Source organism: Necator americanus, chromosome III, assembly GCF_031761385.1.
Source record: "Necator americanus strain Aroian chromosome III, whole genome shotgun sequence".
In the NCBI taxonomy this organism is placed as follows: domain Eukaryota; kingdom Metazoa; phylum Nematoda; class Chromadorea; order Rhabditida; family Ancylostomatidae; genus Necator; species Necator americanus.
In genome coordinates this window covers 32544643-32566892 of record NC_087373.1, presented here as the reverse complement: position 1 = coordinate 32566892, position 22250 = coordinate 32544643, and the positions used below count along the sequence as shown (strand labels likewise).

Genomic DNA, 22250 nt, shown 5'->3' with positions numbered 1-22250 from the left:
AAGCTGCTGTGACCGAAATGGTGTGGTACAGGGATCGGGATGTGATCCTTACTGATTTCTGTAATCCGATTGCAACTAGCGAATGTCTCGCTCCGATTGGAACTGCTAGTTCCATCACGCCACTTCGAGAGCAGTCGCTGCACCAGAGTTACAACTGCACCGATCTTCAAGTCCATTGTAAATTGTTTGGTGCTTGTACTCGCTCTTACAGTGGTAACACCGGCAACGTTCCAAATTCGGTGAGAAGAAATTGTGCATTGTGAAATTCTACCAATAGTAATTTATTGTTAAATATCGCCAAATTTATTACATGATAGAATAGCTGAATTCGATACCAAACAGTATTATCGTCCGATACCGAAGAACTGTACGACGAAGATTCTTGCGGCCAGCGAGAGTGGTACTCGAATATTGCCAGACGAATATTGAATATTATACAGGGGATAATAGTATTATCGTCCGATACCGAAGAACTGTACGACGAAGATTATTGCCGCTAGTGAGAGTGGTATTTTCTTCTACAGTCCTCGCGAGATACAGTCTTATATACAGCACAAGAAGGCACTGTGAAATGTTGGTAGCGCGGCATGTCAGCTTTTTCCTGCAACCAAGAGGTTAGATCTTTGGTGAAACATCAACAAATACTACTGATGGGAAAGAAATCTTATCTTGAACACTTTGGATTGGAGTTATTGCCTCGTTGCTGCTAGCGATGAAGTTGTTTTGACCCGTCTTTATATAGCTCTAAGCGTTAACTTTGTCTGTCAAGCAGATGAACCTCACCATCTGTTGTGATACCAACGAACACCAGAGTGCACACAGAGTGGAGTGATATCAGTTCGGTTGGTCAGGTTCATTGTACTACACTCCGGTTGGTGAGGCTCATTGTATTACACGATCATCCCTCAGAAGGGAGTGCGATCTTTGTCGGCATGGCGGAGAGCAGTACTTCTACGGTAATGCAATTCTACACTCTCTTTCCGAGGACTGGCACCAAACACGATAGCAGTTCCCTTCTCAACTCTTCTTCTTCTTTTTTTTTAAGATAAAGGAAGAGCCGATGTTCACTCCAGATCTTGTCCGTGAAGCGATTCGGATAAGGTCGCCCATTCTTCGTAATGCACTCTCAGAATTCTTTGGAACAATGTTACTTCTGGTAATACCTTTATAACGACCTATCGTTTTACTCCAGGAAACCTGCACTAGCAATAGTGATTTCATTTTTGATAACTATTTTTTGTGAGCTATGGGAAAGAAGAGTCGTAATTACCGAGCGGTTGAAAACCGCGCCGCTTCCTATATAACCTCGCCGCCAGTGCCCTGAATCATCCTTTTCTTTGGCTAACTGTAGGCAAATATCGGATGTCGTTCGGCCCTTTAAATGGACGGCTACAGTTCTCGTAATCAGAGTCAATACCTACCCAGTTACTTCGATAGTCCGTCTTCATTGATGATGAGGGCCCCAGCATCATTTTCTTCTGGTCAAGGAAGTTCACAAATTTCGTAAATGACTCTGCCAAGGCCCAGTTCCTTGCGTTGTAATCCGACGACATCGTTACGTGGTGTGAATACATCAGTCCATCTCGTTGGCGTTCTCATTCCAAGACATTTTGCATCTCTGCAGGAATACATTTCACCGCTCCTTTTGTCCATGTGTCATTGGTCATTCTCAAAGCTAGCTCAAGCTAGCTATAGAGTGGGTGCTGGAGACTTAGGGTTTTTTAATATCGTATTTGAACAGATCGAGAGAAGAGCGTTGTCTGCCGCACGCTAGGACGATACAACTAGTTATACCACCAAAATAACCGTAACAGCGAAACACATTGTACACCACACTCCTTGTGTACCTTTACGATCAAGGGGCCGATGATATTAGGTTTTCCCTGGTTTGCTTTCGATATCGTCGTTTTTAAGCCGGAACTGCGATGTCCGGCTAAATGTTTTGTTCGAAGACATTTTGCACTTTGCATTTTGTATGTTGGTCAAGTTTTACAAGGCATCATTTGGACATTCTGCATGCGGTTAGTTAATTCCTTAGGAATCGAATCAGTTTCAGCTATCGTTTACCCTGAGTAGTAGAGCGCTGGCTGACCTATCGAGTCAAGCAGGCGAGCGCAAAGGGTTCTGAGCGTTGCTTTTTCTACTCATTCCATACAGTTCTTTATTAAAATAGCTCTGTGTTCGTAGAACGACTGAACTGCAGTCGCCCTCAAACATTTTGTAGGGATGCTCGATAACACGATGGATATTCAAAAACGAAGAGAATTTTTGCTCAGCAACGAATATGGAGTAACCCTAACAGGAGCCTAGATGAAAAGGGAAGAAACATCGAAAAAACGAAAAGAAAATAATCTCGAAGGATTTGCTCTTTTTATCTCTAGAGAACTTATTGACGACACCGTCCTGTCGACATCGATTACGTAGAGCGGGATCCATGTTTTTGTTGTGTCGTGTCATGTGACAAAATGTGGAGAAACTAGCAAAGAGCCGATGGAGGGTAGATGTCTGCACACTTTTGATGCGCTTCCTGCATCATGTTGATGGCTTGCGCTCCACCAAATGGCGTCCATGACCAACAACGTTACAGTGCTGCAAATGAAACGCGAACATTTGGATTTGAATAGTTGCGCTTAACTTCTCGCACATAACAAGGTTCAGAGCGCCGCGTTTCCAGAAAGCCATAAAAGCGCCGAACCAGTATTGCTCAATTCTCGAAGTGGAGGCTCTTTATGAACTGCGTCTCCCATCAATATCTAACAGAAATGGAATCACCATTGCCAAAGTTGGTAGCTACCGGCAACGACCGCGGCGTAGAGTCAAAACGACACGAAGCACGGTGCAATTGCGTAAACGGTTGCGCTCGAAGCGACGCGATGGAGAGAGCGGTTGGAATCGGAGTGAAACTATCTCGAACTTCAGCAATGAACAGTGGCGGTAAGGGTCCTTCTTACGATCATAACCGCTGCGCTCCTCCACACCTTCGAGCGCAACCGCTTAAAGGCATCACCACGAATCTGAGGTGGTGCAGATTTCAAGTGGAGTATTATGGAGTATCTTATAAAGGATAGTAGATTATGGAGAGGATGGATGATTCCGTCCATTTCTTCCTTATTGCCGTAAAAAACGGCCCGGAAGATGCGGCGCCGCACAAAGCTGGCGCGCTCCAGTCGAACTCCTTGTAGAAAATAGTGCGCCAGAACGCCCGAAGACGTATCTTCCGGGCCGTTTTTTACGGCAATTAGGAAGAAATGGACGGAATCACTCTCCTCAACATAATCTATTATGTCGTTTACGAATACTCCACCTGAAATCCGTACCACCTCAGATTCGTGGAATGATGCCTTTAAGCAACTGTACTGTGCTTCATGTAGTTGTTACACGACTATATGAATGTAGCCATACTACCGTTGTGAGTGCACTGATGACAAAAACGCTTCGTTCCAGTTCATTGGCGATGCAATTGTCATGCAATTTGTGCTTTCCGATCAAAAGCTCAACTCATGGGTCCAAATAAACTTTGGATGGGGGTTAGCTATTACATTTACTGTATACTGCTGTGCCAGAACATCAGGTAATCCTATTCTATGTATTCTTATCATTGGACCACTCATCGTTTAAAGGTTAGTCTATTTGGGTGGAGGAGGAGTTACTGGGTGATGACGCGACCCACGCCGTTGTCTAAGGATCTAAGTGTTAGTAGCCCCAAATATCTTGACTCTTAGGATCTATGTTCAGCGCTTAGGGCTCCGAACTGATTGGCATTAGTGGCTTCATACTCAAACCTGATAGCTTTAGCTTCAAATCTGAGTAGCTTTGGTTAAGCCTTGGGCCAGAGTTATTGAGGTTCAACCCCAAGGACATGAGGTCATCCAAAAGCATCACCCCACGAATCCGAGGTGGTACGGATTTTAGGTGGAGTATTCGTATACGGGATCGTGGATTATGGAGAGAAAATATGACTTCGAGCATCCCGGCGCGCTATTTTCTACAACGAGTTCGATTGGAGCGCGTCAGCCTTATGCACGCGCCGCACCTTCCAGGCCGTTTTTTACGGCAATTAGAATGAAATGAACCGAATCACCCCCCTTGCCATAATCTACTATGCCGTATACGAATACTCTACCTGAAATCCGTACCACCTTAGATCCGTGGGGTGATGCCCTTAAGGTTCTGCAGGGGTTAAGGTTTACCTCAACTAAGTTACTGCTATTACTTACAGAAACTTTTGCATTGTGCCTGTTCATTTTAGGTGGACATTTTAATCCTGCTGTGTCACTGACTATGGTTACTTTTGGAAGACTTTCTGTGCGGGATTTCCTCATCTACTGTGTCGTGCAGACGTTTGGTGCGTTCGTAGGAGCAGCTGGTGCTTATGGAATTTACTACAGTAAGTAGCAAGAGTTCCAGGAAATCGTTTATTACATAGGAAGTATAGCTACTGAACATTTACTATTTTGTCTTGCTCCCTGCTGCTGTCTCGAAAAATGTCGAAAGGATACTGTAGTCACACTCCATCAAGTTCGTCCAGGAAGTTTCTGCAGAGATAACTTTTTATTCCAAAGAAGAGCTTTATTGGCAAACCAGCGCGAGCCGGCGGTGTCGTCAGTCGGCCTCTCCCGCTACTGACGCTGTTTTTCAAACATATGTACTAATGGACATCCGGCTAACGCCCGACATCAGAGTTCTTGTGGTTGTAGACTTTACCAGACTTCTTTATGCACCAGTTAATTTTGACACAGTGCCGATGCATGTTTGAACTTCACGAGTGCTTAAAGCGAATATTACTACATCGTCGATACATACTCGAGGGTCGTCGAAATGGTGAAAGAACCACACCAACGGACTATTCTTTGCATTGTATTATCAGCGGCAAAATTGATCAAGAAAGGCTCCTGGACAATACTGGTCAATCGTCGATCGGCTAGGATGAAAGCCAGCTTGCTCGTCGGGGAATGTTTCATTAGGCGATTAAAGTCGGCACGACACTTCCCGACAGCGACTCCGCTGGCAGTCTTGAGGACAGGGGCACATCTCACCTTGTCTTATAGTGTCCTATGATAGAGTATGGCCTTTCCTCAAATTCTTTCCCTTCCACGCCTTCCTTCCAAACTCCCTCGCTCCTGACTCTATTCGTTCTTAGGATTACGTTTTGGATTACGTTTCGGCTGACGGCGCAACTTCCTTCAGAGACGCTTCTCCTGGCTGAGGTCACTAGTGCAGACGACATATATAAAAATGTACTGAAATCTTGCCTTAGCGGATGTAAATTTATGCTTCGGAAACTCAGAAGCGGAAACGTCTTTTTTGAGTGAGTGAGTCACATTTAGTGAAAGGGTTAGCATCATCCACTCTCTTCTTGGCCCGTAATTCAATAACGATCGACAACCGTTGGCAGTTTTTTTTTCTGCACTCATCATCTTTCGGACATGCTATGTCGAGCTTCCATTGATGTTGAACTCCATGACTCCTTTTCTGGAACCGTACCATTAAAGGCATCACCCCACGAAGCTGAGGTGGTACCGATTTCAGGTGGAGTATTCGTATACGGGATGGGAGACTACGGAGAGGGGGGTGATTCCGTCCATTTCTTCCTAATTGCCGTAAAAAACGACCCGGAAGATACGGCTTCAGGCGTTTTGGCGCACTATTTTGTACAGGGAGTTCGACTGGAGCGCGCCAGCCTTGTGCGGCGCCGCATTTTCCTTGCCGTTTTTTACGGCAAGTAGGAAGAAGGGGACGGAATCACCCCCCTCTCCATAATCTCCCATCCCGTATAGGAATACTCCACCTGAAATCCGTACCACCTCAGATTAGTGGGGTGATGCCTTTAAGCTGAGAACTGGGTGCTGGTAAAAATCCGTCAAACGTCAAAGACAGTTCTAGATTTTCGGTTGTCCGACAATGGGATGTTCCTTTGACGGAAGCTCATCTTCCGCTTGTGCTACTCTATTGGCGTTAAATTAGTTGTTCCTTGCCAAGTAAACTGATGGTGCCGATAATTCCTTTTATACGTGGGTGGAGTGATGACGTTCGTCAGCTTGTAAAGATCTTCCAGACGAATTGCGTTGAGTTAGTATCTTGGACATTAACGCGTCGAGTTCATCATAAAATGAGTCCTTGTCTCAGTCTCCGGCGGTTTTCATAGGTGCGGCGGCACTTCAGATCCGGAGTTTGAGTCTTCTGCGGTCCCACAGTCGTACAAATGCTCATCTTGACGACTTCGATGCAAACCCTTCCACATTGTTGTAGTCATTCCTGACAGCTATTACACAGCCCTCTATTTTCCTTTCGTCAACATCACCGCAGTAGACGCTGTAGTTATCGATGTCGATGGTGGGACGATCTCTGCGCACATTTTCTGAAATGTAGCGAACAATACATGTAGATATTGCAGCAGTCTGGACTGAGCTGGTTGTTGGAATTCAATTGACAGTGACCGGCTCTCCAACATGACGAGACGAATGTTTGCTGCTGAAAATTCCAAAAATTCCAAAATGTCCTCCTCTGGCGTTTGACCTGTGAGAGTGGAGGGCCTGGCAGTGTGTTGGGCGACAGCTCCTTTCTACAAAATATAGGAGAATTTTGCCATATAGTTGTGCGGGTTATGCAGCTATACTCGGATGCCTGATGTCATTTTGTGAAAGCGGTGCCGCAACGTGCAGTTGAGAATCTCGCATATGCGGGCATTGTCATCATGACCAATCTGAAGTGAGCGAGTAATGCTAGACTTCAGACTTCTTGTTGTACTCACTTCTCTCACCTTCACTCATGCAAATTGCAAATTAAAAGTAGTGGCATTTTCTGTAAAATTAAATTTGTCTTACGTTAATTCTTCTCCTCCTCCTTTCTTTCCTTAGAAGTTTATGGATGATTGTCTAGTACGATGATTGTTATAATTACTGACACCTTACTTTTATCTATCTACTCTTTTCTCAGTAATGTTACTCTTATCTTTGTATGATTTCTTTTCGACATTTGTTCGCAACTTCTTCGCACATAAATCCTTAGAGGCAGCGTATCGCAAAATTGGTTTAACGTGGGAACCTGACTGAAAACCTGAGGCTAAGACGTAAATTACGAAGATGAGTGTGCTCTCGCTCAATTCTCGTTAATTGTTTTGAAAAACTGCGTGAAAATGCCGGTTCTTCCTACGTTACCACGTCTCCTTGTACATGCTACGGTCTCCCAGCAGGTTTTACTTGAACAGGCTGCTGAGGAGACCTCATTGATCTTGGACCGCTCGCTCGTGGATGTAGCGCGTGCACAGGAGTGAAGCGTTTTCATTTACGTCGTAGGAACAAACGCCGAACAAATGTCGTACTCAGCACCCCGAACTCAATGAATTACGTTTTCACTCAACGTCAATTCCGTGACACACGATCTTTAGATGGTGTAAGTGGTCTGTCGCTTTCTGGAGTATTTACGAATGATTACATAAATCATAAAGATCATAAAGATCATAAAGATCTGAAGTAGGTGGCAAGCGCATGTGCTCGGCTGCGTTCGAAGCGGCGTATTGGACCCGGCGGTTTCGAATGGGGTGGGATCATTGCTACTTCTGCGGTGTGAATGGTGCTAAGGATGCTTCTATCTCAGTCGCAACAGCTGGTTCGTCGCTTGTGCACCTGCACCAAGCTTCACTTGCTTTGAGCCGACTATAGTCGCAGCACGGAGCTGGAAGTATTCTGTTCGGGGTCTATCAGTGACAGGTTAATTTCTTCCAGATCAGTTCGTAAACTATGAAGGACCTGAACACAGAATTGTCGGTGAGAAAGCTACGGCTGAGTGCTTCTGCTCGTTTCCACAAGCGCATGTAGGAAATCTAACGTGCTTCTTTGACCAGGTAAACTTTAGTGCGCTTTGAAATCCAGCACATATATTCGATCGAAACGACATGACTTTGGGTGTGGTTGCGTAAGCGGCTACGCTTGAAGCGGCGCGGTGAGGCGTAGCGGTTTCGAACGAGAGAGTACCCTGTTTCATTGGGTATACCATCGGTACCCGCAGTCCGACCCGAGCGATGGTGTACCCAATCGCAACCGCTAGCTTCAGCGCACCGCTTCGAGCGCAGCCTTGCGTCTCCCGCAATGCGCCGAGCTTCATGTCGGTTTACCAGACTATGTTCCAGTTCTATCTTGGTTTTTCAAATATTTCGGCAAAATGGACAGGAAACATCGACCGAATTCCAGGTTGCCGGTACAGGACTCCTGGTTCTGTTTGTGGCTGTCATTATCGATAAACGCAACAGAATCCCGGAAGTCGCTCATCCATGGCTTTTTGGATTCGTCCTTGTGATGATTGGTAAGTCTTCATCAAACACGTGTTTAACAGTCCCTTAAAAACGTGATTTAGGCACCTGTTACGGCATGAATCTTGGATATCCTATCAATCCTGCTAGGGATCTTGGGCCACGAATATTGGCTTATTTCATTTACGGAAGTGAAGTGTTTACGTGAGGTTTTTTTTTTGAAGTCTTTGATTGCGAATACCCTTGGATGAAACAGATATGACTTATTAATTTTGTCCAGGTACCATCACTATTACTTTTGGATACCAATCGTTGCTCCTCTGGTTGGCGCTGTTACTGGTGCTTGGCTATATCACATTTTTGTCGGAGCACACATACCTGATCCAGAGGAGGATGCGCCTGCTCTTCTTGCCGTCGTTGGTGGTGAAAGTCACGATAAACCACCCTCAGCTCGTGATGCTAAAGCCCCTGAAGGTGGTGTCGGGTCCGACAAACACCAAGGAAGTGACCACAAATAATCCCAGTAAGCTAAAGTTTGCTTTGATGTTCACTGTTGGTATACTCGTTATTATCTTTTTTACATCGAGCAAAACACTTTGCGCTTCTACGGAAAAATACGATATGATTTCATCCAGGATAGTAATGAGGCTGCCTGCAGTCCCGCCAAAAACTTGCAATTTTCGCGCTGGTTTTGGCGGACATACGGTAGACATCCATGTGCCGATCAATCGTTTGTATCTGCTGCAGATCAAATATTAGCTGTACTGTAGTCATCACTTCCATTGATTCCAATGCGACTACTTACGCCATGTTGCACTATAAGTCAGATCGTCTTGATTGAAACTGTAGTACACAATGAATATGATAGAAGAGGGAGTAGCTCTTCTTGATTTTCCCTTCTATATTAATATTCTAGTTCTTTGTTCTATTCTAGTTTACACTAATAAACAAGTTTTTCAGAGTGGCAATTTTCTGACGATATTCCTCACATTTCATAGCGTGGAATTGTTGAAATGAGTTCTAAAGTTTGATAAAATGTTTAAATGTGTATCCAATTCTTCCATTTGAATAAAGTATTGGAGTCAGCATGTGTTTTGAAATACACAGTATTTGCGGTAGTCTAGTGGAACATAGCGAATTTAACAATCTAAACAGATTGAGAAATTAAAAAGCTAATTTAGTTTAGAAGGTTTAGCAGTGAAGTGAACAATGGCAATCATAGAAAACCGCCTTGTTGAGCATCATTTCCATCGTATTGTCGGTTTACAACGATCTGGAGTTTGATGTTGCGTAAGTAGCTGAGCTCCAAGCGCGGTAGAGCTAAGCGTTGCGATCGAAGTGGGACTCATCTCTTTGCAGTGCGATTACTGTGAGCGAAGGTCCCACTTCGATTGCAACCGCCAACCACCATGTCGAGCGCGGGTATGGGCTTTCAGGCCTCTACTGTCTGCAGGCAAGTGCATTAAAGGCATCACCCCACGAATCTGAGGTGGTGCAGATTTCAGGTGGAGTATTCGTATACAGGATGGGAGACTACGGAGAGGGGGGTGATTCCGTCCATTTCTTCCTAATTGCCGTAAAAAACGTAAGATACGGCTTCATTCGTTTTGGCGCACCATTTTGTACAAGAGGTTCGATTGGAGCGCGCCAGTCCTGTGCGGCGCCGCATCTTGCGGGCCGTTTTTTACGGCAGTTGGCAAGAAATGGACGAAATCACCTCCCTCTCCGTAGTCTCCCATCCCGTATACGAATACTCCACCTGAAATCTGCACCACTTCAGATTCGTGGGGTGATACCTTTAATAAGCTGCAGTGAGGACGATATATTCGACATAATACTACCATGCAAACCTCAGTTTTCAGCTACTTCTTCATTTTTAGGTAGGGTTTAGAAAGTAGTTTGCAGCCAAAAGTAAAAAAAGGACAAAGTCACTGGCGTATCAATCCACTTGAGATGCGCTAACTTGTTTTACTGGAATTCGTAATCGTTGAGGTTTTGGAACGCGTATTGGCCTATACAATGAATTGGGGGGCCAGCCGATGATCAAGTCAGTGCTTTTATCCTCCCAGACAAATCTCGTACCAATTTATCGACCCCGGAGGGATGAAAGGCTTGGTTTGCACTAAGGCGGCTTCGAACCCTCGACCGTGTGGCTACAGCGGACCTCTAACCGACTGCGCCACACCCGCCTCAGTTTGCAGTCATGCCAGGGGAAATGTAGAAGATCATGTCAGAAATCCCCCTCCTCATCCAAACGCTGCCTTCAAGCTTAGGTTAATTGAGCAACCGTCGCGCAATGGAAGCATCCCTCTTTCTCACGAATTGGATGACTCTTACCTCTAGCCTAGACTTCGCTCCCATCGGCAGTACCCCGCAGAGCTCGAGCTTGGCGTCGCTGTCCCTGGTGTTGGAGGCGTTGCGTCCTATGCCTCCTTGCTCGGGCGGTGCCCAGTGGATAGGATCTCCTCTGTATGCTCTAGGCGTCAGCTTTTATGTGGCCAGCCGTGAGGTTGCCTGCCTCCTATATGGAAGAGCTCCACACCTGAAAAGAAACGTTGCGGTATTGATCCGCTTGCGTGCAAAGCCCAACACTTACAGTTGCCACTATTGCGAGGTCGCCAGGAGAAGTACTGTGAAATGAACGTTAGCTTTTACACATTCCTTGGAGTAGCTACACTACCATGACCTTACGCGATGTCGACTCATATTCGGAACAAAACGACATGAACCACAGTGCAGTTGCGTAGGCAGCTACTCTCGAAGCGGCGCGGTGGAGCTGGCGGTTGGGATCGAGTTGGGACCATCGCCCCCTGCAGTGACGACCAGTGTTATCAGGGGTCCTCCCTCGATCTTATCCTAATCGCTACGATTCACCGCAACGCTTCGAGCGCAACCGCTTAAGCCGCAGCGCGGAACTGCACCGTGCTTCATTTCATTTTGACTCGACTATATATCACTGAACTGTCCGGAAGTCCGCTCTTGACTTGCTAACCTTTAAATCTAGGAATGACAGGCATAAAGTACAACCGATGCAACATTTTATTAAACGAATCAACTCTTTACACTCATAGTATTGATAGTCTGAAATCGTATAAAATAGATGTGAATATTTGTACAAGTGCAAAGAGATGCTTTGTTGTGCAATTCCACTAATAAACCACTCTACGAGCTTTCACTTTCTTTTTACGATAGGTGTATAGATCTGCTTCACTGGGTTAACTGAGCCCCCTGATTCCCGGATATGTAAAAGGGATTTTTCTGCATTTTCGCAGTCATTCTTGAAAACTGAAGGCCATATTGAACTCAACGTCAAAAATATCCCAGAAGGCTAACTAAAGCTACAGCCAAAACGAAGTGCAGCAAACGGCTCCGCGACCTCAGTATTGTTTCAATCTTCACTATCAAAAGCTAGAAACATGTTATATTTGAAGGGGTCAAATTCCCCACTACCTATTTCCTTTCACACCTAGCCAGGACCGCTTCGAAGATGGGACCTGATAGAGGGAAGTCACCTTTCCTCAGATGATGAGGAAGCATCTGAACGTAATAGAGATCACAGTAGAAATCTCGAAGCACCCCTCTTCTCGAAACCCTTCTCATTGACTGCGAGCTTTACATTCGTAGTGCACTAAATATCTTGCTTCCAACCTGAAGGTCCCACCGCGTAGACGTCAACTGTAAGTTCGTCAGTAACCAATATACAATGGAACCCAGTACGTAAATCGTGGATATTCGACGTGGTTGTAATTTTCGCTCTACTTTGCTCACCATGATCAATGTTCTACGTTTAACGTTAGTCGCCTAAACAGCATTTTCTTTTTCTGCTTTTCTCTTTGTCTTTTTTTTCTCCTTTTGTTTTTTTCCCTCTTTCTGGAGATGTTACTGCATGATTTTTCAGTATCCAATGCTCGCTTCTTGTCGCTCGATAAAGTGTAGGATGTTGTCTTTCTAATAAATGAGCTTACTGTTGTCATTTTTGTAGGATAAGCAGAGACATTTCCTTTAAATCCCAGGTTGTTGACTATTTTTTCAAAGGTCCTGCCACAGTAAGACTGGGAATAAAATCAAGTAGCAGTGCAGTTTATACCTCCACTCTCTGCATCTAAGTGGTTTTGTGCTTGTTTTGCTTGCTTTTCTGCTTTTTTGTCTTCTTTTTCTGCTTGCTTTTTTTCTTCTTCAAAACCGTTTTCACGAAAATTGTCGCCTTCCTTCAATCTTTTTCGGATTCTATATGCACATGACGTAAAACTTCAAGTGTTTTCGAAATATCGGTCTTTAATTATCAAGTCGCTAATGATTTTCCGTCCATTTCGAAAATTACAGTGATATTAAATCTAATATTTTGTACAATTTCCATCGAAAAGAAGGGAAAAAGTGGCAGATTAGTCTACTAAGAGCGGTAATGATAATCATTTCTTCCTCTTGCTGCCTGAAGACCGCAGCGTTCAACAGTACTATCCAGTAGAATTCGAAGAACGCATTCTGTTAATGTTGCGTATGTTTTTATCACTATCGATCAATCGTACAGATGGGTCCCACGAAGATTTCTCTCGGTCATTCTGCATCATTAGAAACGGGATTGTACAGTCCTGTCCTGTCATAGCTAGTTGGAATCAGTTATAACGTGTTAAGATGTGTCAATACATGAAATGTATCTTTTCGCGCTTGTTTTCCTCATTTACGTAGATTTCGGCTCATAGGTTGGCCGGAATAGACGCTGGCTTGTCTTGTGCGTTCTTGTCCTGTATTGTTACTCTTACCTTCGTACGAATTCTCTGTGGCTTCTCTACGAAACACCTTCACATATAAACTCTTAAGAAGTACCAGTCGTCTGTCATTTTTCTTTAACCAATTGCGAATTCTCATATGATTCATACAAGTCACGAATTTCATAGTACATAGTCTGAATCCTGATAAACTTCACCATATTATTAGCAATGGATGTTTTCTGTTCTTTGGAGTGGATTTCCTTTACTTCTTCTACTGTTTTCTACTTCTCTTCCACGCAGTCGATAACGATGAGTATTGGTGATGGCGATTTCATTTGTAATGTATATTGGGTTTGAACGAGAACACTTGTGGATACACACAAAAGATCAACATCTATCCACAGATCGATTGAAAATTTTGATCTGCAACCCGCGTTCGATCGCGATCTTCCAGATCGAATGAGGGCTTGGAGCGTACGTTCCACTGTGCGATATGCTACGACAAATTAGTCGGAAACATACACGCATACGACAATGGGATGCGACGCAGGAATCGTAGTTTTTTGACCGCACCGTAAAATGGAATCGCTATCGCCAACGTTGTCGAGGTGTAGTGGTAATCAAATATGATAATTGTTAAGGGAAAACATTATCGTTTGAATGTTACAGACTCTTTTCTACGTCTCACCTGCTAATACCGTGATGGAAAGCGATGTGAAGTGAGTTCTTCCAAAATATTAGACTTTTACGGCCAAAATTCCCTTTTTATTTGACGTTGACCCTTAAGAGTGCCCAATCTCAGAAATAAAATGCTCTATTTTCTTTTCTTTTTCTATACTATGCAACTAAATATATAATAAATAGTTAGAAGTGGAGAATAAAAGAAGTGGGTAGCCTTACGGCGAATGGAAGCAGATTTATGTTCTTTGCTAGTTATGGATTTTATGTGACCTAAGGATAGAAGGGTGGTAGGGTCGAGTGCTTAGCGTTAATCAATCCCTTAGAGCTGCGCCTATGAGTTTGTTTCAGTCAGTGCCTGTATCTTCCCGGACTAATTTAGTATGCATTGTCGACCGAGAGGGATGAAACTTTCGTGTGGCTTTGAGTGAACCGTCGACCGCGCAGTTAAGGGTAACCTCCTTCCAATGCGCTAGCTCGCCAATCAACAGACAAACACATCAACAAACGCCAATCAACCTGACCTAAAACTTAGTTGAAGTGTTTACCATGGAATTCGAGTACTGGATAAGAATAAAATGTCTGAGGTTAATCAATCTGGTTGGGCTGGGCCACCACTTTCACTTCAATTCAGATTCGTTTGAGGTTTACAAACGTGTAACCAGCCTATACAGTGACTTGAGAGGTGTAGCGGATGTTTTTATCCTACCAGACAAGTCTGGTGCGAATTTACAATTGCCGATCCAGGAAGAATGAAAGGCTTGGTGAGCACTAGGGCAGATTCGAACCTCGGATCTATCGTTCAGACAGCGGAACCTCTTACCGACAGCACTACGCCTCTTGCATCGGCTACTGAATGGCACATAATTCATTTATTTCATTTGTTTTTTGTTCCTAATAAGTTCCTGGTTAGAAGATAAAGAAAATCACAAGCTATCGGCAAATCTGAAATGTTCCTTTTCTTCAATGTCTATGTCATTCATAATTACATGTGTTTCGTTTCGTATTCTACTCATGTTTAGAACCCGTCGTCAAACGAGGGAACTCGAATTACATGGCGTAAAACAACCGCTGCTTTTCTTGGAAAACTATAAGCGCGGTGTCGGTAGCATGTCAAGTTCTGCTCGTAATCATAACAACAGGTAGGCAAATGCCTTCAGACTTTTGAATGTTCTAGTTCAAGCGTTATTTCCAGACAAAATTCCTTTGCAGATTCCAAATCAAAAAGGAAAACCTAGGCAGCGAAAGCAGGTAATCTGTGCTTACATACTACTTCTGTACAGGTTTTCAAAAGGGTTTATTTCGTTAGATTTCCTAGGGAGTTCGAAAGTTCAAACTTTAAAGACGGTTCTCTTTAGCAGTCTTTTGGATTTTTAGGGTTAAGGGTTCCTACGGTTCTGCTGTTCAGTTTGTGTGATACTTGTTGAGAAATTGAGTAAATTGGGAATCTTCAAGGATACACTCATTTTCAAAGAGACAGTTTTAAGAGAAACCAAAGCTTTGTTTCCAATACTCTTGCGGATATCCTTAGAAAGTTTGACTCAGCATCAGATCCTGACGAATAGGCCATTTCCAGCTTGGTAAACTGTACTTGTATTCGTCCAATTGCTTTGTCTGTGATAACTCCATGAAATCTGAAGAGAGTTTTAACGAGGGTCCTAATATACTGGTAGATTCTATTACACTGTGATTCTTATCGCTGTCGCTTCAGCACCCACACAATGACTACGCGTCAGAGAACAAAGGAGGTAAAAAGTGCAGCCAAAGGAGATAAGTGAGTCAAGTTGGAAACTTTCCATACTTAACGTTTTCGTTGTTTATATTCATCATAAAATGTAATTTCTCGTGTATTTTTGAAATTTATCTCATACAGGTCGTTGAAGAGGACGGAGACACCGAAGACACCGAAAACATCACGTGCTGTCACAACATCCGTTCGCAAGCATAGGTAGGTGAAATTATTGATCCAGAAAAGGGCCCTATAACTGAAGAAATAAATAGGAGCAGAACATGTTCCGAAAGACTATTCACAGCCATTCTTGTTCTGCCCTCACTGCCTCAAGATGTTCTCCTATGATATTGTGCAGCTCAACATGACACTTTATTCATCATAATAAATCGAGAATAACCAACTAAGGTGAATACCATCTTCATTCCTCAAGAGGTCAATTAAAATTTACTCTAACTTTCTTCATTAGCATAAAAAGTGGTCGCGACACCAATTTCCCAACAACGTAGTTTAGCAGCTTGTGTCATTTTGTACCTTGACGTACCAGCGTGTCCTGTGTTATTTATGCATTTTCTTGTGCGACATCGTAGAGCGATACAACCAATTCCTTATGATGAGCCAGCATCTAGAACTTGGACTTACAAAATCTATCGAGATATTTATCGGCAATAGACTAGCTATCAAGCAGAAAGACCAATCTTTGAGAAAGAAAGCTCGAACGGAGCAAATCTATATGCTGCAGACATCTGTAATTTCTTCCTATATCCAAATGAGAAAAAATACAACGAAACTCAATGTGAATTATCCTTGTCGGGTTTATTAATTCCACTTTCCACAGGTTAGCAGCAATGAGTTAGCGAATTCGTGACTTACTACCAAGCAGATTACCGAGTTGGCGGCTGGTATAAAGTGTATTTATTATTTATTATCTGGCTGGCTAAGGATAATAGCGCGCACTCATTTACATACTTTGAGCAATGGGCTTCGACATTTTGAATAGGATAATTAGAGAGTGCTACCGGCACTGCTTATAGTAAAGTTGGTACGCCCTAGAAGTTCCTAGATCGGCCGGAAATGTAGTACCAGCTGTGTTCGATGTAGGTGGGGCCAAATGATCACCGATCGCCAATATTCTCATTCCACTTTATACATTATTTTGCTACCCACAAAAAGCCATAAACGAAACTTTGCTATTAGCAAAAATAAAAGATGCCTGAGCGGATAGGAAACACGAAATCTCGCCTCGTAAGCAGCACGTTCTTCATTCACCAAGCTGGCGTGTGAGGACGTCAACGTAATTGCCCATCACTGATAAAATGAGCGCTTTTATATTCTTTGCTTATTTTTTTGAACTAATTCAGCTCAAACCAAGTCTCTTCCATGACTTGTCCTGTTAAGATATTTACATGCAGCTGCTGTTGTTGTTGATAGTTGCGGACTGCCCTTTGACGCCTAGTAGAAATTACAGAATTTATAAACACAACAACGGAAAGGGGTTTAGCTTATGGGGTGCAGTTCAAGTGAAGGGGGTAATTTCGCCAACCGTTTAAAAGTGAAGGAGGTCCTTCCCAACCGTTCAAAAGGGAAGGGAGTTAGAGCACCAGCTCCGACTATCGCATCTATGCTCATTTGTGTAGGTGAGATTAAAGATGTCTGGTAATTTTGCCTGGTTTGATTTCAACAGCAAAGTAGATGTGCTTTACAGCTATGACTAGTGTTTTGTGGCTAAACTAGGGTTGTAGTAGAATGGCTTAATGCTACAGTAATTCGTTTATCTTATGTGTGAGTGCTAGAGCGCTTTACTAACACATTTTTACTGTTGGCTTTATAACAACGTTTCTATATTCTTGTCGATTCCAACTTGTTCCCAAGATCATTTGATTTTTCTTCTAGAACGCTGAAAGCGATAGAACCTGGAGCACACAAACGAGCTATAGTAAAAGGGTAAGATGTTTAAAATCTCTCTACCGAACGAGTCAAACAATCTTAGCTTATTTGGCAGTGTCACTCGAAAAACTGCTATTCATCGTACGGGTCACACGCCGAAGTATTCTACTCCAAAGAACCGATCAGTTCATCAGTACAAAAAGTTGTGAGTACTTTACCATGTAAGGAATTCCGTCACGATTCTAACTATTCAGAGGTGGTACGTCAAGTTATGTGAGTTATCCCACAGACGTGAGGTATACGTTCCCCATTCCTGATCATCTGATAAGCGGTCTAGGTGGAAATGCGAAGAAGCGGTAAGTTCTTGAATTTGTTCTGTTTCACAAGAAGTCTCAATTGTAAAATTAGCGTTTCTTTTTTCGTAATGACTATTATAATATACACGGTTTCAATCCCAAAGTGATAGGTTTTTCACAAACTCGATCTGTATGCATAAGGTTAGGATATCTCAATTTGCTGAGGGGGCCGGATGACTCTGTTACTTTAGTTGACGTGATGTATGTATGTTAATATAAGTTTGAAAGAGAATAGAAAATTCTTGGCGTATCAATCCACTTGGTATGCGCTAACGCGTTTTATTGCAATTCGTTTTCGGTGCGGTTTTGGAACTCGTGTTGGCCTATGCAATGAGTCAAAAAACTTGTAAAGGCTTCCATCGTCGTTTTTGTTTAAAGACAGCGTACCTCGAAACTGACGTAGGTGGGAGGCTTGTGGGAAAATATAGAGTTTGGGGTATACATTACGAGTATGTATTCATGTAAAAAAAAATCATCCCATTCATGTAAAAAAATAAATAGATGGCTGAAAGGGCCGGAGCGTGTGAAAGGAGTGCGTTCTAACGTAATTCGTAGGAAAAAGCGCCGCTTCCACAGCGTTTTCCAAGACGACTAGGGGAATTAAGTGGGGCTACACTCATACTCATACTCGTAAAATCTACACCCCGAACTCTATATTTTCCCACATGTTTCCCAATACTTTTCAATCATTGAATTTCTGCTTTTCATTTGCTGTTTTTAACTTTGCGATTTGCTGCATTTACCCATAGTATTATCGCTGCGCGAATTCATAGTTCTATATCAATCATTGGCTGTTTTTTCTCCTATTGCTGTGTTTCAGTGCTGCAAAGACGGATCCTGGATCAAAGAAGCACTCTCCAAAGCGAAGCCCTCCTTCACTCTCGGCTAGTGTAATAAGCATCTAATATTGTCAAGTGCTATCGACATTTTTTCTTTCATTTTTTAGATTCTTTTGAATACCTTTTCTTTTTTGTGAGCTTACAGTAAGATTATAATGTGTTTTAGATTTGAAGTAAATTCTATTCTGCAGGAGGAGGAGCGCGGTATGGTACCGTCATTCTCTGCCGATGTTAATCCGAGCTTCGACAACGATACAAAGGACAACCGTATAGTGACACCGGCAATTCTTACAGAGAGAAAAGTGAGCTTTTTTATTCTTTTTTATTTGGCAGGCTCAACCCGAGATGATTAATTTACACTAGGATGTCAAGTTTCTCAATTTTTTGACATCATCTTTGAAAAGGGTGAATGGGTCTAGGCTCACCGGATTATCGTCGAGCAGCTTTGCTGGGTAACCAATGATTGATAAACTAGGCTGTTCTACTAAGTGGCAAGTTTGCACTACTGTAACCACCAATTTGTATTTCTATGATAAACTATTTTTGAGCAGGAAGTATATTTACTGCAGTTTTAAAATTTCTCTCAATAATGCATAGTAACAAAGGTGATGCAGATTGAGATTCTTAGATATCCCACCACTTTCTTCTTGAGCTTGGTTATCTTGTATTCATTTATTTGTATTTTTGATAATTGGCGAGAATTTGTGTTTCTCCTTCCAGAGGCGTCTGGTAGCACTATTCGACTCACTGTTGCCTGCTGAATTGTTTGATGGTCGAATGGACATTGAGGAGATGGAGAATATGATCAGATCTTTCGCGGAGAATCTCATGTCTGACAGGAAACAACCGAATATTCTTAGACTACCTACCAATAACAGTAACATCCCTTCTAATCAAGCAGTTGTGCCTGCCGACTTATTCGGTCATGAGGTGGGTGAATGCTGCTCAGTTTAACAGTGTCATGGCTAACAGATCTTTTATTAAAGGCAGCATTCCACGAGTCTGGCGTGGTGAGGGAATCCGCGGGAAAATCGGGAATTCAGGGTTGTAGATTGCGGGATCAAGGCTGGTTCCGGTCATCTCTCCCTGATCGTCGTAAAAAACAGCGTGGAAGACGACGTTTTTTTAAAGACAATTTCAGCTGCAACGCGCCACCCTTGAGCACGCCTCGAATCCAAACGCGATCGGTCGAAGATTAGCGATATCTTCGCATCAGCCTATTCAAGTAAAATCAGTGAATAGGCTGCACCGGAACGTGTGCATAGAGGTGCATTCTAACGTACCCCGTAACAACCAAAGTAGTCTCCACTCCGTTTTTTACGAAGATCAGGGAGAGAACCGCCACTGATCCCGCAATCTACAACCCCATCCTTAGCTTTTCCCGCGGATTCCCTCGCCACGTCAGATTCCTATGGATTTGGAAAAGAAGAAACATATGGGGTGGGTGCCTGTGTCAACTTTAGAGAAAAAACGAAAATGTCACTTTATTGGCTTAGCGCTCTTTATTCAAATTTATTGATTCACTTCCGCTGCTCGTGCAATGACACTGAGAATTTCTTTTGAAGTGTCGTTGGTCTTACTCTTTTTATGCAGATCAAAATGGCGGATTTTTGTTTGCTTGAAATTACTGCATAGCTAGCCGTTAGAAAGACGTCAACCAAGTAGATAGAATTTTATCACGAGATCGGTTTCAGTGTTGTCTTTCTGTGTCTACCTCTGTATTGCTCAAATCTGTGATGAAGTGGTAGAAGTTTTCACATCCGTATGAATTCGTCAAAAAACATCCACGCAGCCACACAGAGATCCTATGCATTAAGAATGGGAGGCTTAAGAATTTCAAGATTCTGAACTAGAGCCAAAATATAGAATATGACAACTAAAAAAAACATGAAATTCAATTTTCTATCAGAATGACACCATGTTGACATTACTAATATCCTGTTTTATTCTATTTTCAGATTCGCCACCCGCAGGATCCTGGGTAAGTTATTTGATACTCTTTTTGTCGGTTGTGCTGTTTAAATTTCCAGAGTTCATCCTTTTTTGCTTATCAGTTTCCGAGAATCCTCCAACTTCTTGGATTATCATTGATTCCAGAGCCAATTCATTCGGAAACGTTCGCATGGTGTCGGAAGGAAGACAGGAAAATTACGGTCTTGGAGCTTTTCAGGACGCCAACATCAGCGCGCTTCTGCCAAACACACCAGTCTATTCTGCGGCTCGCGTAACTTTCACATTAGATGAAGAACGAGGATGTTTTCTCGAATGATTTTTCTTACAGCTTCGCAATCTGGTACACAAAAATGGTACTGCAATGACCGAGAGAAAACATACAGAAATTGTTCCAGTTGAAAAGCTGGAACCGCACCAACTCCAGTTGCTGAAGGAAAAAGGTTGGCATTTCGGACTTTAGGAGCAAAATTTCGAACTTTTTGACTTACTATAGATTAATCCCACTGTTGAGTAAGATCTGGTTGAAGGGAGAATTGTAAGATCGGTATACGGATCATTCACATGGTTCTGAAAATTTGAGTGACACTTGACTGCCAGAATTGGGGTTGAAAACTATTGAAAAGAAAAGAAAATGTTCATCGGCATTTTTCCTTCTTTTTTTCTTCTTTTGAGGAATTCCCATCATACGTTTTACCACAAAACAAAGTCATTTTGTATGGAAATTCTTTTATTCGCATTTAACCGTTCTTTCTGTAACCTAAACAGAATCCGTCGTTGTTTTCTGTTTGTTGTGAATTAGCTTATTGTCGTTATTGTCAACATCATCAATGCAACCACTCTTTCAGGGTTTCGTCTAGTTAAACTCGATGTTCCGACAGATCAAACATCTCTCACGAAGATGCAACGTTTGGCTTTTGCCGACATGTGCGATGAAAAAAAAGTGGAAGTGGAGAGTATTGAATACTGAAGCGATTTCTCTGTTGTCATTGTATTCAGTATGGAAACAGATGGTATGTCGAGAAGATTCACATTTTCACCCAATTTCCTTCCCGTAATTTGTTTCCATATCCATCCTTATTTGTAGTAAACATATTTCTTGTCCATAGTATTCATTTATGTATTCATTCAAGTATTTCATTTATATATCCCTACATAGAATGGACTCTTTTTTGACTCTACTTCCTCACTGTTCTAAAATCTGCTCAAAGTAGATTTTTTCCGACTAAGCATAACTAGTTGTCGCTCACAAGACCAACAGGAACAGTTCTATAGCTGATGTTCCATAACGTATGTGACCATATTATTTCCTCACTGTTTTTTCTTTATTTTTCGAAATATTTGTGACCAGGGTAGTATTCCGGTTGATTTTTTTTCCTTAAGATCTCTCTTTTGTGTTGTTCAACAGAAAGCAATTTCGTTAATAAAATCGTTAAGCTTCATTGGAAAGTTTTCTTATCAGTGGAATTACTGTTTTCTTTTTGATTGCATAGCAATTCTTCGTCTGACTGCTCAAACAATTTTTGTTTGTTTTTTTTAAAAATATTTCTTCGAGTTAGGAAAGGACTGGTATAGTATGCTGAAATGAATCATTCCTTTGTGAGTTAGTACTTTTTATTACAATTATGGATTCGTGTACAGAACAAAATGAGATCACTTCACACAAATAAAGACATAAAAATTGCTTGGAGACTAACTGACTAGAAAAATAATCTTTTAACGTAGTGTATTTAATTAATGAAAGCATTGCCTTTCCTATCATTTTACTCACAAGTATTGATTCGAATTCATACTTTGCGTAGTTTAAATTATCGTTGTTTTTTAAAGTATTTCTAAGTACATGAAGGGTAGGGG

General features: G+C 42.5%; 2 protein-coding genes across 4 annotated transcripts; both read left to right on the top strand.

Annotated features, from left to right (window-relative positions):
• Window positions 1–932: 932 nt before the first annotated feature.
• On the top strand, window positions 933–9246 carry RB195_011705 (uncharacterized protein; the record flags this gene model as incomplete). Of its 2 annotated transcripts, XM_064193236.1 has the most annotated exons (10): window positions 933–956; window positions 1046–1156; window positions 3445–3571; window positions 4250–4387; window positions 7725–7843; window positions 8190–8301; window positions 8353–8452; window positions 8529–8664; window positions 8723–8771; window positions 9209–9246. In XM_064193236.1, 10 exons carry the CDS (start codon window positions 933–935, stop codon window positions 9244–9246), a joined length of 954 nt encoding a protein of 317 aa, XP_064050819.1. The 2 variants fall into 2 exon arrangements, with proteins under 2 accessions (XP_064050819.1, XP_013303016.2); XM_013447562.2 differs by lacking the exon at window positions 9209–9246 and having other exon boundaries at window positions 8529–8766.
• A 1105-nt stretch (window positions 9247–10351) lies between these two features.
• On the top strand, window positions 10352–21366 carry RB195_011704 (uncharacterized protein; the record flags this gene model as incomplete). 2 transcript variants are annotated; one of them, XM_064193235.1, is made up of 17 exons in its annotated part: window positions 10352–10521; window positions 10592–10757; window positions 13627–13676; window positions 14658–14777; window positions 14848–14886; window positions 15347–15409; window positions 15509–15583; window positions 17258–17308; window positions 17367–17456; window positions 17506–17607; window positions 18428–18491; window positions 18638–18748; window positions 19167–19376; window positions 20405–20427; window positions 20544–20670; window positions 20728–20839; window positions 21245–21366. In XM_064193235.1, 17 exons carry the CDS (start codon window positions 10352–10354, stop codon window positions 21364–21366), a joined length of 1695 nt encoding a protein of 564 aa, XP_064050817.1. The 2 variants fall into 2 exon arrangements, with proteins under 2 accessions (XP_064050817.1, XP_064050818.1); XM_064193234.1 differs by having other exon boundaries at window positions 18428–18497.
• Between the last annotated feature and the right edge of the window lie 884 nt (window positions 21367–22250).